The following is a 16,352-nucleotide window of genomic DNA, read 5'->3' as shown; positions in this document are numbered from 1 at the left end:
GTGACAGCAGCAACACCAGTGATGAAGATGAAAATTATCATTACTACATCACACGGCCTAGCAACACTGCAGCAGTTGATGAGCAGACAGACCAAACCCAGACGGAAACACAAGTGGATCAACCTGGAGATGTCACACATCATGACTTAAATCCAGAAATTCCTAGTTTCCAGCCAGCCAGATCATTACCTGTAGTGCAGCCCCTTGAAGAGCCAGCAATGCCACAGAGGGACAGCACCACAGCAGCAGATCACCAAACTGAGCACCAAGTACAACCATCAAATGTACCTGAATGCTCACAAGGTGAGTCAACTGTTAATGTGCCAGATACAGACACATCAACCAGACGATATCCAGCCAGAGAAACCAGACCACCATCTATGTTAACTTATACATCGATGGGACAGCCTGAATATCACCGCATCGACCCACATGTCAACGTTGCCATGGTTACACCACCAGCAGCATCGCCACGACAGCCAACGCCGATGTGGTACCCACCATATATGCCAGCGCAGCCTACACTATATCCGTGGATGATGCCAATGATGCAACCACAACCACTAGTGTATCCACATGGTATATATCTGACACCAAACAATGCACCAATCCATTGCTGAGGACACTGCATTAGACTGAATCTGACCTGGAATGAACTGTGGTGACCTGAACTGTTTATAAACAATTGATGACCTTGATTGACCCTATTGAACTCTTAGTCCAATTACACTATTTGGCTTGAACTCATGCAATTATTCGGACACTGTTTAATTGTTTGTAGCTATGCACTGCCAAAAATACCAAATTCACTATCAAATTTGGATTTGCAACAGAACATTATGAAATTACTTGCAAAAGAATTTCTAAAACATTTGTAGACATTGCATTTTTGTACAATGGAACTCACTGAATAGACTTCTCATAGTATTGTTTACAAATGAGATGAACTCTGTGATACAAAGACACTGCCATGAAATTGAACACTGCCATGCAAATGCTGAGCAATGAACTCTTATTTCAAAAGAATGGCTCAGAAGACTTACAAAATTGAACAGAATCTAACATTTTGCTTCTTTTTGGCAAATGTCTGGGACGACATTTATTTAAGGAGGGGAGAGTGTTGGATGTCCAGTAAACTGACTAGAAAATTTTTGAGATTAACATGACCTACAGATGACCTCTGGTTATATGCAAATGACTTGTGCAAATGACCTGTACAGATTTTAAGTTTTGACAAAATTGCAAACTTAGTAATCAAGCTTTGAAAGTGACTACTGATTACGCAATATGTACTGATATTTATCAGACAATATTGGACACATGAAATAAGACAGTATGACATGAATTATTGAATACTTTCTGACTTTTATGTAGTTGTGTAGGTTGACCCTTGAAGTGTCTCATTTTAAGTGACAAAAACTAACCATGCAAGGAGACGTTACGCAACGTTTACAGACGTCATTAAGATAATCATTAATCAAAACAGAAGACCAAAGACAGACATTGTATAGACAGCCAGTATTGCACTCGAGTACAGGACATTGAAGGAAACAGACCTGACACTGCCACAGATAGACAAGACGTGTATACATTCTACTACCAGAGTAACTATCTCTGATGAGGATTTATTGTATTACGGTTTTCACTACTCCTGTCAATAAACCCAATTCATACCAATATAATCGACACCCGTGTGAGGCGTGTAACAACTACATAACAAGTTTCATCTACTTTGGTCAAGTCAGTCCAGATAAATCCCAAATTAGAAATTTCATCAAATATGCAAATGATCCATTAACTCTCATACCATACCTTAATATGTTTCACAGCTGATAATAATCTTTATGGCCCTGATACGGGTTTTGCGGACCAAGGTCATATGGCAGAAGGGCCCGAGTATGCGAGGACCCATATGCCACATGGCCAAAGTCCACAAAACCCATATCAGGGCCATAAAGGTTTTATCATATACCTAGACTCTCCACAGTCGCTGTGCCTTGTTTTGTGCGCGCCCACGATGGGACTGCATTCGAAGGCTACGCGCTGCCAGACACAGCGACTGTCGGTTTTTGCAAGTATATGAATATTCATAAGGGTTGTGACTTCAAAAGAAACACCTAGTATCTATATGGGCGGAGAGAATATATACTAGTAGCTAGTAAACCTACCGCTATACCGGTATACGCGGTATGGTTTTATTTTTCATTTTTATTTGGCTATGGTACTTGTCATTTTTTATTTGATTAACGGATGTGTGGAGTTCTATAAAGTACCTGGATCAGGCAGAAATCCCACCGGTCGCTTGCAAGAACGTCCAGACCCTGGGATTGGCGTCGCGTCTCTGAAGGGCGCGCCCGTGTTTCAACAGCATGAACAGGGAAGAACGCGAATCGCAGGGTCTCTGCCAGACTATCATATACCTTATGGAATGTTCAGGTATGTTTGAAAATAATATTCTGCAAATTATCAAGGTATTTGGACTGTACGAAATATATGTGTTGACAGCTGGGACAGAATCGGGGATATGTTAGCGATTGCAAAGCCGAATCCTTGCCGACTGATATCCACATGACATCACTGTTGTTTACACTTTGCTGCTTATGAGCTGAGTTGCATGCTTCACACTCACTCACACTGCTCCGGCTAGAGCTAGCTTGATACCCTCCATTTCAAGTCGATTGATCGAGGTAGGACTCATGTTGTTATGTTATGAAGACTTTCGGAAGATGAAATATTGGCAGTTGCCAAATAATCTTTGGGGAATATTCTCGGCCCTTTAGCTTCCGTATTTTACATCGTCTACTTGCGAGCGTACAAAGGGATTACATACCGGTATAAACACATCCACATGTCACACACATATACCGATAAGACCCATGAAAAAAGTTAAACTTTTGAAAAACAAGCAATTAATCACATATTATTTGTAATGATGTTTAATGACAACAACAACAAACAATTTTAATGTATTAAATGCAGGGTCAAACTGTTCATATACTGTAATGCACAGTTCACTGCTGTTGAGCGAAAGAACTCTACATTACTTACTGTCGGAATCATACGTATCATCACCAGAGCATGTTTTCTTGAAGTCAGTGGCAAGGTTGATTGTGCAGTTGTTGAATACAGTTGCTGATGGTGACACATGAGAACACAGTGGTTGGTAGAGTTGATCGGCTGTCTTATTTTCCTCAGTAGATGGACTTAATATGGCTGGAATGCATTGGTGATCTTCCACGGAAACAGTATCGTAAAATAACTTGAGATGTTTTTTTGTCTGCTTATTTTAATGATTTGTTGTGATGGAATTCCTGCTTTCGTCAAGGTTTGCACAGTAGTCTTCCGAACAGAATGATTTGTTTTCCGTCCACCAAAATTCATATAAGCAGCTGCTCGTGGCATAAATGAAGCAATCTTGTTTTTCCCAATCAACGGGGAAAATACCACAGGAGAGAGTTGATATTGGCAGCCAGTACCAGTTGCAGATTGACTGGACTATCTGGAGCACATCATTCTATTGGATCGTGTTGTACATGTTCTCTATAAATTATGTTCCATTGCAAGTTTTGTATCGCATTCTTTGAATTCCAAATATTCAAGACCTGAGCTGTCAACCAGTAGAATGATATCTCTAAAACAGAGTTTTCTGTGTTCATACCTTCTGCGAAGTCAGTAGTGAACAAATACTGCTGAGTGAAATTGAGGGTGTTGCCATCAACGGTGCCAAGTTTACCCTCTTTCCACAATGACTCTTCCTCTTCCTGGGATATTGCTTCACTGGCATGACTACTTGAGCAAAGGCCAGATTTTTTCATGTGGATCCGTTTGTCCTTTATCGCATCATTTGTTAGCGAGAAGAACTTGTCATTCAGTGATGCTACAAACGGCAGTTGTTTTGCAAGAGATCTCGTTCCAAGCTGTACTTCATCACTAAAACTGAGCCTGGTTCACAGTCAGTCCAATCATTTATTTTCAGATGGATGAAGAATGTTGTCAACACTCGTTAAATATCTTGGGTGGAATATCCATTAAGTCCTAAATGTAGCTGTTCTCGACGAAATGATGCACTTTTGTGACGTCCCGTTCAGTCATACAAACCCAACTCGGTTTTTCTCTGTGCTTTGATGAACTCATCGACTGTTGTCAAATCATCTTTACCACCCATTGTCTCGTCAGTACAATTTTCTCCAGAAAGCAAAAAAGTCTAATTCATCTTTCAGAAGCTCTGCTATCCACTGAATGATATTGTCTGCCGCCATTGTCGTTTATTGTAGATAACCTTTGAATCTCGCGCACTGTTATTTACATACATTAAACTTTCTAAAAACAAAAGTAGGTCTGGAAATAGATGTGACCAACAAAATATGGGCAACAGGCTAGGGCACGATATGTGAAAAAATGCAGATGTGAGGGCACGTTTTCCTACAGCTTTACACAGCCAAATGAATCTAGTAGGTAGTGTGATAAATCCTAGTGTGATCAATATTTGGAACCAATATCATCAAATTTTGTACAGTTCTCAATGTATATCCATTTTTTCTAAAATCATTAATTATGCAAATAAGTATCAATATGTAAGTCACACCTACCGAAAACTAATCAGTTCATGCCATTCCAAAAGAGAATATATATGTTAAAGATTTTGTTCAAAATCCTATCAGTCATTCTTGAGCTATCATGCTCACGGACAGAGAGTCAATCAGGCAACATCAGACTGTGTGTGAGCATGTCTGTTAAAAAATCCCAAAATATCCCAACTCAGACTGAGAAGTAAAGTTTTGAAGACTTTTTTACCAAAGGCACCAAAACATGCTCCCAAAGTACATTAATGCAAATTTTGCCCCAATGTGACTAAATCTAACCATGATCGATCCTAGGAACCTGCATACCAAATGTCCAAGTGTTATGTAGGTCATTTCCCCCACACTCATCATGACCTGAGTTCAATTAGTCTAGAACATTCTCAAGGTCACTACCCTTAATGACCTCACAACCTTGAATTCAATTAGTCATGTTTGGAATGTTCTGGAAATTTAATTAGTTGTGTAAGAGAGATAATTTTAGAACAGTAATTAGCATGTCAATAAAAGTTCTAGACTGTTCTTAATAATTATGCTCTTATGTAAGCACATGTGTATAAAAAGGGACGTGCACAGCTTCCAGTCAGACTTTTGGGATCGTGTCTCTTGTGCGTTACTACATGTGTTTGGAAACCCAGCAATAGTCATTCTCAAGACTTTTGAAGACCTTCACTGCCAACGCTGGATTTACACTGTGGACTCTGTGCAACTTCAAGCCTGCAAGCCAAAGAACTGTTCATTCATCCGACAGACTGTTACAACTCTGAGACTGGAGCTTTGCCGTCCCAGCTGAGATAAGTAGTCTGTGCATTATTAAAGCTTGTACTCTATCCCTGACTTAGCAATTAGTTTTATTTTCGTAATAAATTTTGTTTAACCGTTAACTGCCGAGTTCACCCTTTTGTTCGTTTTCTCTGCACGTAACACAAGCAATCCGACAAGCTGATTCTGAGGAGAGAATGTTACTGAAGGGCAGGAAAAATTGCCCAAAGAATGCAAATTTAAATTTCACCAAAATTTGAGTAAGACTGACTAAGATCCCTTCTAGGAACTTATTTGCAAATCAAATTTCACAGCAATTGGACTTGCAGTTTCAAAGATAAATTTTTGAAACATGGGGCCCGGGGGCACCGACGTCCTTTGTACCTCCTTACTGTTTATTAATTGCCATAAATGTGAAATTTGGCAAAAAGTCAAATTGTTTGGACATAAATGAAAGTTATTTGAACTGGTTGGTTACTGCTCCAGCATAAGTTCAAGTGTGGATTCTAAGTATCAACAACCTTGATATGTGTGAAAGTGAATTAAGAATAAGAGATGGGACTCAATAGGATCAGCAATATCTAAAACAGGAAACGGTGAACTTATATAATACAGAAGGGGAGAAAATTTAGCCACAAACTATTATATAATGGACAATGGCTAATCTAAACCAAATTACTTAAACTGGATTGTTGGCATTGATTACACATGTATTTATTTGTCCATCAAATAGAAAATAAATTTGGGCCATTGACTAAAAAACATTTGCTTGTTACACTCACCACACTTGTACTTAGTATTTGGAGTGTACACCTATCTACAATACAATGATAAAAAGTTTTGACTCTGTAGGTCAACAGTGCATCTTTAATGTATGAGACTAAATAAGCTTACCCCTCAAGTATGTATAGGCCAAAAACAATATTTAATTTTGAATTATGTAGTGCAGGGAAGGACATACAATATGGTGAAAAGCAAACTAAATATAACCAGATATGAACTGAAAATGCTCACGTGTTTCATTATATATTGAAGTAATATCTAATTTGAACCTTTGCCAAATGTTTGTGACTTCATTGAAATGATTATAATCAACATAATGAACAATAATCACCGCCGATTAATTCTAAAAGGTCATGAAGTATACAAATATGTAATTAGCTGAAATAAAAATATCAAAGTTACTTGACTGCTCGTATTGTATCACCACTTTATATAGCAAGTGTAATTACCGTTGGCCAAGTCCTTCAAGCCATATATGCCGAGCTGTGAAAGCTCATTAGATATGCAAATTATAAATTAGCTGACATGAAAATGTGAAATGACTTTCGATATTGTTTTTACCTAGTACCTGGTATAATCATCAATGTACATAGCATGTTTTGCCAACTTTGATCAAGTAAATCCCGGTATATATCCCTAATAAGCAAAGTTCATTAAATATGTAAATTGGGAATTGGCTCAAGTAAAAATGCTTAATGATTGTCAATAATGTTGTATCATGGTATCTGCAATATGTGTAACAAATTTTGTCAACTTTGGTCAAGTCTATTCAGATATATATCTCTAATTAGGAAAGATCATTATATATGCAAATTAGGAATTGGCTGAAGAGAAAATGCAAATGACTTTCAATAATATTGTATTATAGTGTCTTTAATGTACATAGCAAGTTTCATCAATTTTGATCAAGTCAATTCAGATAAATATCCCTAATTATGAAAATTCATTTAATATTCAGATTAGGTTTTGACTGAAGTAAAAATGTCTTTTGACTTTCAATAATATTATATCACAGTATCTTTGATGTATATAGCAAGTTTCAACAACTACAATCAAGTTAATTCAGATATATATCCCTAATTGAGAAAGTTCATTAAATATGCCAATTCGGAATTGGCTGAAGTAAAAATTCTTCATGACTTTCAAAAATGTTGTATCATAGTGGCTTCAATACATGTAGCAAGTTTCATCATCTTTGGTCCAGTCATTTCAAATATATATCCCTAATTAACAAAGTTCATGAAATATGCAAATTGGGAATTGGCTGAAGTTAAAACGCTTAACGACTTTCAATAATGTTAAATCATAGTATCTTTAATATACATACCAAGTTTGGTTAATTTTGATCGAGTCAAATCAGACATATATCCCTAGTTAGGAAAGTTCATTAAATATGAAAATTAGCATTAATCTATCATGTCACCCCTTAATGGTTCCCACTGCTGATATATCTTGGTGTGATCAACATTTGTAGCAAATCTCATCAAATTGTGTGTAGTCGTTTTTAATGTATATCGGTTTTTTCTAAAATCATTAATTATGCAAATGAGCAAAAAGTATGCAAGCCACACCCACCAAAAACTAATCAGTTCTTGCCATTTGCTAACTGAATATATGTACCAGATTTGATTCTGATCTGATAAGCCGTTTTTGAGATATCAGACCAACAGACAGACAGACAGACAGACAGACAGACAGACAGACATTGCTGCGACATATGCTCACGTGTGTAAACACGTGAGCAAAAAACTGAATATACAATTATATGGAAATGTTGTTTTACAGTCATGAGTATCTGGTGTGTGCCGAGAGACAAATATTAAAATTGGACAGTATCATCCTGACCACAGTTTGTCTGACTGGTTGTTTCCTTCTGATTTTCTGACACGGTGATAGGTACAAAATATTATGCTATTCACGATAGCTATACAACATAGCTTGCATTTTGTTCACAGTAGAACTGAGTTTTACATGTAAGATAACTTTCTCCTAAACTGTAAATTCTGGCTTCTGGCAGCTCAAACGTCGCAATACTACATTTTTTGATATGATATGGAGTGACTTGCACAGATGCAGTGACAGTCGATATATTCATAGTATGAGAGTCTAATGTACATTCAAGCATAGTAATGTTGACAACCACATGCATGCCAGTGCACGATTTCAAAGTAGCTGGGAGGAAATTCTAATCGTCTTTTAGTGGAAATATAGGTATTAAACGACAGTGAAACAAACAACATTAGTTATCGTGACCTTGCTAAAGTGCAATCTCGGATCATGTGTGATCTGATGATCATGCCAAATTACCATGTCGGATTATGCCGTGATTCTGAAGTGCGCGTACTTCCTTAGTAAATCGGTCAACATAAGCACACACTTGAGTGATCGAAGTCAAAAATGATGTCAAAATCAATGCACAACTGTCGAAATTACCCAAAATAAGCAACAGAAAACTAAAAGTTATCGCTGTGTCGAAAGGACAGTACATGAACATAAAACGACGCTAGTTTGTTATGACATGGGGGCCGGAGGTAGAAGGACAGAGCATTCCCTCGCTCTCACCCAGCTATTAGTACGGGCCGCCGGTGGGATTGCCTCGCCAAAGCAATGGATTCGCCGGTACTGGGGAGTACCGAGTACGGAGGCCATCATTCTTCAGTCTATCGAAGGAGCGTTTCGTGCCAAAAAATACATGACAGCAACAAAAGTGCCATCACTGTGAACTTCATATTTACAAAACATCATCAAATACACGCTAAAAACTTAAAAACGTCAAAATTCGCACCTGACTGAGAAACAAGATGGCGTCGGTTTGATTTTTCAAAGTCCTTGAAAAACAACGCTAACTTGTTATATGCGCATGCGCATATTAAGGGGAGACCCATTTGATTTCAGGGGGTATGCAGGAAGTGGGTATGGGAACTTTTTTTTGTTAGAGAGACAGCATTTTCTTATTTCTACAGTCAGACCTGCATCAATTTTTTTTTTCAAATGGAGTAGCAGTGCAATTTTTCAAATTTAAGCCTGTGTTTCACATATCACAGGATGGTTTTATATATTCATTTTACATTCCAACAAATGACAAACAAAATGGAAAGTCTAGTATATATACAACTTTAAATTATAGAACACTTTTTTGGCAAATCAACTGTGATCAGTACTATACCTGCTTTTCTTTAAAACAGTCAATTCCTTTTAAGTTCTCAGCGGAGATGTTATCTTTTGTGGTCAGAGAAACAAGGCTCACACATTGTATTTCATTATATTTGTTGTTCCTCAATTTTCATTGTCAACTTGTAATCTTTATAACATATTTATATTGAGAGAATAATGTATTGGTTTTAACACTAGTTTATTGACTCCTATCTTGTGTTTTAAATTTTCACAATTTACAGAAGTCAAATAGTCCCATAGATATTGCCTATACCATTGAGATATTGCAACAGAAATCCTGAAATATGATTTCTTGGGTCAGAAAAGGGAAGGAAAACATCGAGTGCACTGAGGTGTAAAGTAGTGAATGCTTATATCATAAGTGCTGGAAAAAAAACATAAGAATTACTTGTGGTAAAAACATTTGCTTGCCTTTGGCAGCATGCCAGCAAAGAATACATGAGAATGAAGTTTCCAAAATTTTGCTCATTTCAACAGCATTGTGACAATTCCTTTTTTATTTCTGTCTGTTATGAGAACTTTTTTTTCTCAAGCCATTACAGGCTTAATTTTTTTCTTTTATTTCACCTGGTGACAATTTTTTTTCCTCAAAATCCTCAATACCCCCCAGAAATCAAGTGGTTCTCCCCTAAGTGAGCCCCTGACCTATAAGGGCCAGTGGATTACTTCCTCAGTAGAACTGATATGACTGCCAGTACCGGTGTTTATCGCCTACGGAGGCCATCATTCTTCAGTCCATCAAAGGCGCCTTTCGTACCAAAAAATAAACGACAGCCGCAAAAGTGCATCACGGTCAACTTCATAACTATAGAACATATCAAAATACACAGTGAAACGTTCATATCGTAAAAAATGTGCCCATACCGAGAAACAAGATGGCGTCCGTTTCGATTCTTCAACTCAGATTTTATCCTACAGTTGTGCGCATGCGCAGACGGTAGCTTTAGTGAAAGTGAGTCAAAATCAAGTATAAAATATAAAATAAAAATGAATAAAAATATTGTTTAAAAATAATGCAAGGCATGTATCACCAAATTTTGAACATTTCTGACGGCATTTCAACTAAACGAACACCCATGCCAAACATCACAATAATCAAATCAGTGGTTTTGAGGAAAAATTGAAAATAGTGGTTTTCAGAGCAAAGCTAAAAAAGTGACTTTAAAATGATTCAATCAAAAAAAGAAAAAAGACCGTTTGAGATACATGCCCAAGTGACCACCAGACCAAATTTCAGAAAAAGTTACTGAAGCGTTTCTGAGATACCTGCGTCCACAGCATACGGCCCACTATGTTGGCCATATTGGGCCGCGCCATCACATTAGTACCTTGTGCCCACAGGGCACAACGTACTAAAAATGGGAAAACTTGCCCCAAAACTACAAATACACAACCTATACGGCCACCTATACGGCCACCAAAAATCTCACAGACTTCAGGCAATATCGTGGGACCATCTTGAACCACAAATAAGTGCACCTGGTTGTGCCAGATGTCCAGAATAGGTACTAAGTGAAAGTCAGTTAAAATCAATCCTCTCTTGTTAAGTAAATTGCAGGATTTTTCTTTCCTGTTTGATGAGTGAAATGACTATTTTAGCACTCACCTGTACTTCTGAGTGACCCACCACTGATCCTAGGTATTAGTTCAGATGTGATAATTTCAAGCCAAACAGTGTCAGAGTTCGATGAATTTCTGTCATCTGTGTCAATGATCAAAACTGTAAATTTAAAGATATACAATCCATAGTCCAGGGAAAATTCAGGAATACGAATGTCCTTGAATGTCTTTGTGACTTGGAGATCATATGCTTCCATCGATGTTGAATCTTCATTGGAAACTGTGTAAACCTGCCACTGATAAATTGTGGTTTTCTTGTGTTGGCAATCAGTTTTTAGATGAGCAGATAACATGAAAGGTACATGCTTTCTGTATTTAACAGCAGTTGTTAAGTTATAGCCACCACCTTTGATTTTCACAGCTGGTGGAAGACAGAATATATCCATGATCTTGACTTCTGATAGGGCACTTAAAGTACTTCCTGTAATATTTGCTGTATATATACTAGTTTCACTGTAAATGTGCCTTATGACAACAGTATTGAATGACATTAAATTCAACGATATCTGCTTTCTTCTTGTTAAATAGCTTCTGATATCCATGCTACTGGCAGGCCAGAAAAATTGCAAGGGAGAACTGTTGTCACCAAAGTCTATCCAGAATTCTGTCAAAGGTTGAACATCCTTGGTAAATATGAGGAAGGTCACGTTTTCTCCTGGTTTCTGGGGCCCTGTATTCAGGACATGTATCACTGGAATATATAAATCATGTGTATTATGCATATGGAAAGACTGTTAAGACACACAGAAATGGCCTAAAAACTGAACATATATGATAGTTACGTAAATCACATGAATTTTTGAAAATGATGCATTGATGTTTATCACAGTAGGCCTAATGCAGATAATATGCTTCATTTGAAATACACTTTGCCAATAATTCATGCAAATTGCCATTTACAAAATGAAAAATGTAACTATACATTCAAACAAATGACACTTTTCTGTTTTGACATTAAAAATGCCAGCTGTTTGCTCACCATCGCCAAGATTTGCTTTGGTTGTTAGCTTTTTTCCTGCCAATTAATGTCTTAAAAAAAAACCCAAACTATTATGTATTTTTGATATCCATTGTGCTGGATCAGAGATAATGTGATGTGATTTATAATATAATGCCATCCAAACAGTTGATGCAATGCTTATGTGAACATGACAAATGCTTATGTGAACATGACATGAATCAAAATGGCTCTGTACATGAAAAAATCGTAATAAAATGGCCGCCAGGCAGCCATATTGCAATATGGATTATGAAACTGATAGACATGTATATTTATGACATAGGTCAATGTCCTTGTACCAACTTTGAATAAAATCGGTTGATATATGTCTGAGTTGTGGCTCCAGACATGAAAAAATCATGACAACATGGCTACAAGGGAGCCAAATTGCATCAGATTGTGAAACAAATTGACATGCATATTTATGACATAGGCCAATGTCCTTGTACGTTCTTTGAATAAAATCAGTTGATACATGTCTGAGTTATGGCACTGGAAATGAAAAAATTGTAACAAATTGGCCGCCATGCAGCCACATTTGATCATATCGTGAAACAAATTGACGTGCATATGTATGACATAAGTAGATGACATGAAAAAATCATAACAAAATGGCCGCCACGTGGCCATATTGGATCATATTGTGAAACCAATCGAGGTACATATGTATGACATATAAGTTACATGTATGTCCTTGTACCAACTTAAAATAAAATCAGTTGAGACTTGCATGAGTTATGGCTTTGGACATGAAAAAAAAACGTAACAAAATGGCCACCATGAGGCCATATTGAATCATATAGTGAAATAAATCAATATGCATATGTACGACATAGGTCAATGTCCTTGTACCAACTTTGAATAAAATTGGTTGAGACATGCCTGTGTAATGGCACCGGAAATGAAAAAATTGTAACAAAATGGCTGCCATGCAGCCACATTTGATCATATCGTGAAACAAATTGACGTGCATATGTATGACATAAGTCGATGTCCTTGTACCAACTTAGAATAAAATCAGTTGAGATGTGCCTGAGTTATGGCTCTGGACATAAAAAAATTGTAACAAAACGGCTACAAGGCAGCCATATTGGATTGTATCACAAAACAAATCAACGTGCATATGTATGACATATGAAGTAATCCTTGTACCAAGTTTGAATGAAATCTCTTCAGGCATCTTTGAGATATCTACATGAACGAACGGACGGACACATGGACATGACCAAACCTATAAGGCCCCCTGGATGGTGTCCGTGGGGACTAAAAATCAGCAGTAAATTTACCTGAACATGACACATTGCTTGGCCCACTGCATGGACTTGTCTCATCATGGTCACCCGAACAGTACAAATATGGATAGCTTTCTGGTGACGGTGGGGTCTCACATATTCGTGACCGCCACTTAATGTTTCCTTGGCAAGGATCACATTCTGACCAGCTGCTCCAGTCACCCCATAGGAGACTAACTATAAAATTGAAAAATTAAACATTCAACAAAAGTTGACCAGGTGTACAAATTATAGGTCCATTACAATTAATTTAGGCTTATAGCAATTGCATCAGAATACAAGATTTGTTCAGAGACAGTAGTTACAGTTATGGTTAAACTTTCTCTCTGGCATATTTCAGTCATCAGAAATGTGCACTATAATCATTGTAAAAATGTCATTACATGTAAAACTGGCAATGAATTGATCATGCTATGGTTAAAATGACATCCTCATAAAAAACTAGTGCTGACTACGCATATTTCTAATTGTCAAATAAACAACTTTTACTTTTCTTTACAAAATTTTTCATTTTTCTCAGGATGAGTCACTGTAAATGAAATAGTCCACACTTGGTTAATACATTGGAATCACACAGTGAACTGAAATTGGTCAAAGCCTATAGAGAAAATGGCTGAGTAAGTCTTGATCCTGTATTGATGTGCACATGCACCGATGATATACCAAGACAGGATGGAATTATAGTTTAGCTAAATTTGTGAAATAGTTGAGTATAATAGATGTGGTTTCATGTTATGAGAACAGGTACAAAAAAGTATGAACAAAATGGCCACTAAAAATTTGCAGACATTAGGTTTATCGCCAAGAAATTTGATGTGCATATGAAAAGTCATCATGTATGGTCCCCCTTGTACCAGGTTTGAATGAATTTTGTCCAGACGTGAAAGTAATGGCTTTGGACGTGGACATATCAATACAACATGACTGCCTTGTGACCATATTGGATCATATCGCTGAAAATATTTGATGTGAATATGTATGTCATGGTGTGCTGTCCTGGTGGCACACTTGAAAGAAAACAGTTATTACTTGCCTGTGTAATGGCATATAAAAATTTTTTTGGAACAAAATTGCCACCTGGTGATAATATTGGATACCATAAAATAATTCTTTGTGCATGCATATGTGAATCACATGAAATTGTGTTGTGCGTCGGATTGTTATGGTAAAAAAAACCAAAAAAACTTTAGAACTGTTGTATACACTATACCATTACCGAATGTTCAAAATCGAAGTCAATATCCATCTAGTAAGTCTCATAAGGATGGTATGCCATATAATCATCATAACTGTGACAAAATAGGGTACAAATTGAATGAGCAATGTCTAGCTTTTCACTGTACTGAAATATTTGGACTAAAACCCCCAACTGATTTAGTTGTACCTGCAAATTTGAATAATTACCAGTACCCAATCATGCACTCTATGTCTATGGCACAATCAGCGATTGTTTATCAGTGTATTCACGAATAAATGAATCACGTGTCCAGCTGTATAGGTTCTAAGTTTGGCTTGTGAATCTGCATTGCTAGCAATAGAGTTACATAATTTCCGTAACACATACAGCCTTATAGAAAGTCATGGAAAACGTCTTCAAAAACTCGTGAAGTTCTTAGTCCAAATTGACAGTATAAAAGTTCATTAAAGTACATTGTACTTGGAGGTTCATAGGAAGTTTTACAGTGGCCACTTTTAGACCCCCAAAATGGCTTTCCCGTTAATTTCCTCATACTCATACTATAACTACCATATAATTCTTCTGCATAGTTGATTCATTTAATGAATGAAGTCGTATGATGACAAAAGTCATTCTACCCACCTTGTTGACAACGGCCAGTACCTGTTGAATCACCCCATCCCAGGGCACATTCTCCATTTGAACATACGCCAGTTTCTCTATGACAGGAGGCACCATCTTTACAGTGACATTTGTAGGTACACAGTTCACCAAAGAAACCATCATCACAATTATCAGGCACTGTACCAATTAGACATGTTCATGGTTATTACGTCAATTTATCATGCAAGCAGATAGCAGGCATGAAAATCAGACTGCCAATGTTATGCTTCATATTTACATAAGAGCTTATTTATCAAGCAACAATTTTGACATTACGAGAATAGTAAGCCCGGCATTCACTGCAATGTACATCCAACCTAAAGATGCTGGCTGAACAACTTGTAGAGGTAAATACAAAATTGTTATCTTACTTTGAAGATGTATGTACCAGATCATTTTAATCTGATATGAACTCTTATAGTCACTCAACAATATAAGCCGAGACATCAAACTATACTGACTAACCGTTGAAGGAAATCCAAAGGCAGAAGTCTTTGAGACTAATTGAAAAGATTCATCCACAGAAAAAAATTTAAAAATATTTTAAAAAACAATGATATCCAAGTGTACATTTTGGGATTGAATTACCAGTATCACTTTGTGAAGGTAGTCCCAGTTGTTGCGGGTGCTATAATGAAATAGTCAAATGTACTGAACAGAAATGTTTGTACTTTAAATATCAAGGTATGAAATTAATCTCCTGATAACAAAGTATGAAAATGCAGTAAATTGTTTTAATGCAGCCTTCCCCTGCCGTGCAGCATTTTTGTAAAACTCAGGCTTATCAAAAACAGTGCAGTGTTGACATTATGATTATATTACCTTGACAACCAGGCCCACTGTATCCTGCTTCACATGTCACACACTGAGTTGGACTGGAAGAACAATTAGATACTGGTTCGCAGTGACAGGTCAATGCACATTTAGGCCCGAAAGAACTTCCAGAGCAATCTATTGAAGCAATGATTCATAACATATCATTTTTGCGTATACCACATTCATAAAAATATTTTTCATCTTGATCTTTCATTAGTGGCTAAGTTTCAAGGACATTATTTTCGATGCACATTTTAACATAAGAGATGATATTAGTAACACACCCAACATGCAGTACAATTCTATTACCGCCATCATTAGAGCAGTTAATTGAGAGTACAAAAATATTAGTTTCCAAACAAGTGACGTAGTGGACAATATAGCTCAACTGTGATATTGAACTTAACACATATGAGAAATTGTATATACCAATAAATATCACCTTCTGAGCAGTTGACAAAATTTTATTGGAGGATTTTTTTCTG

General features: G+C 36.9%; 1 protein-coding gene across 1 annotated transcript in view; it reads right to left on the bottom strand.

Annotated features, from left to right (window-relative positions):
- The window catches only part of LOC139121921 (sperm receptor for egg jelly-like), an 80,775-nt gene that overhangs the window by 36,251 nt on the left and 28,172 nt on the right, over window positions 1-16,352 (bottom strand). The window contains exons 6-9 of the mRNA XM_070687243.1: window positions 15,874-16,002; window positions 15,031-15,189; window positions 13,206-13,388; window positions 10,906-11,610 (exon numbers count right to left, since the gene is read on the bottom strand). Coding sequence (XP_070543344.1) covers window positions 10,906-11,610; window positions 13,206-13,388; window positions 15,031-15,189; window positions 15,874-16,002 — 1,176 coding nt within the window. The remainder of the gene's footprint in view (window positions 1-10,905; window positions 11,611-13,205; window positions 13,389-15,030; window positions 15,190-15,873; window positions 16,003-16,352) is intronic.

Source organism: Ptychodera flava, chromosome 21, assembly GCF_041260155.1.
Source record: "Ptychodera flava strain L36383 chromosome 21, AS_Pfla_20210202, whole genome shotgun sequence".
Lineage (NCBI taxonomy): Eukaryota > Metazoa > Hemichordata > Enteropneusta > Ptychoderidae > Ptychodera > Ptychodera flava.
Note: the sequence above shows the minus strand (reverse complement) of the source record. Positions and strands in the feature narration are given on the sequence as shown.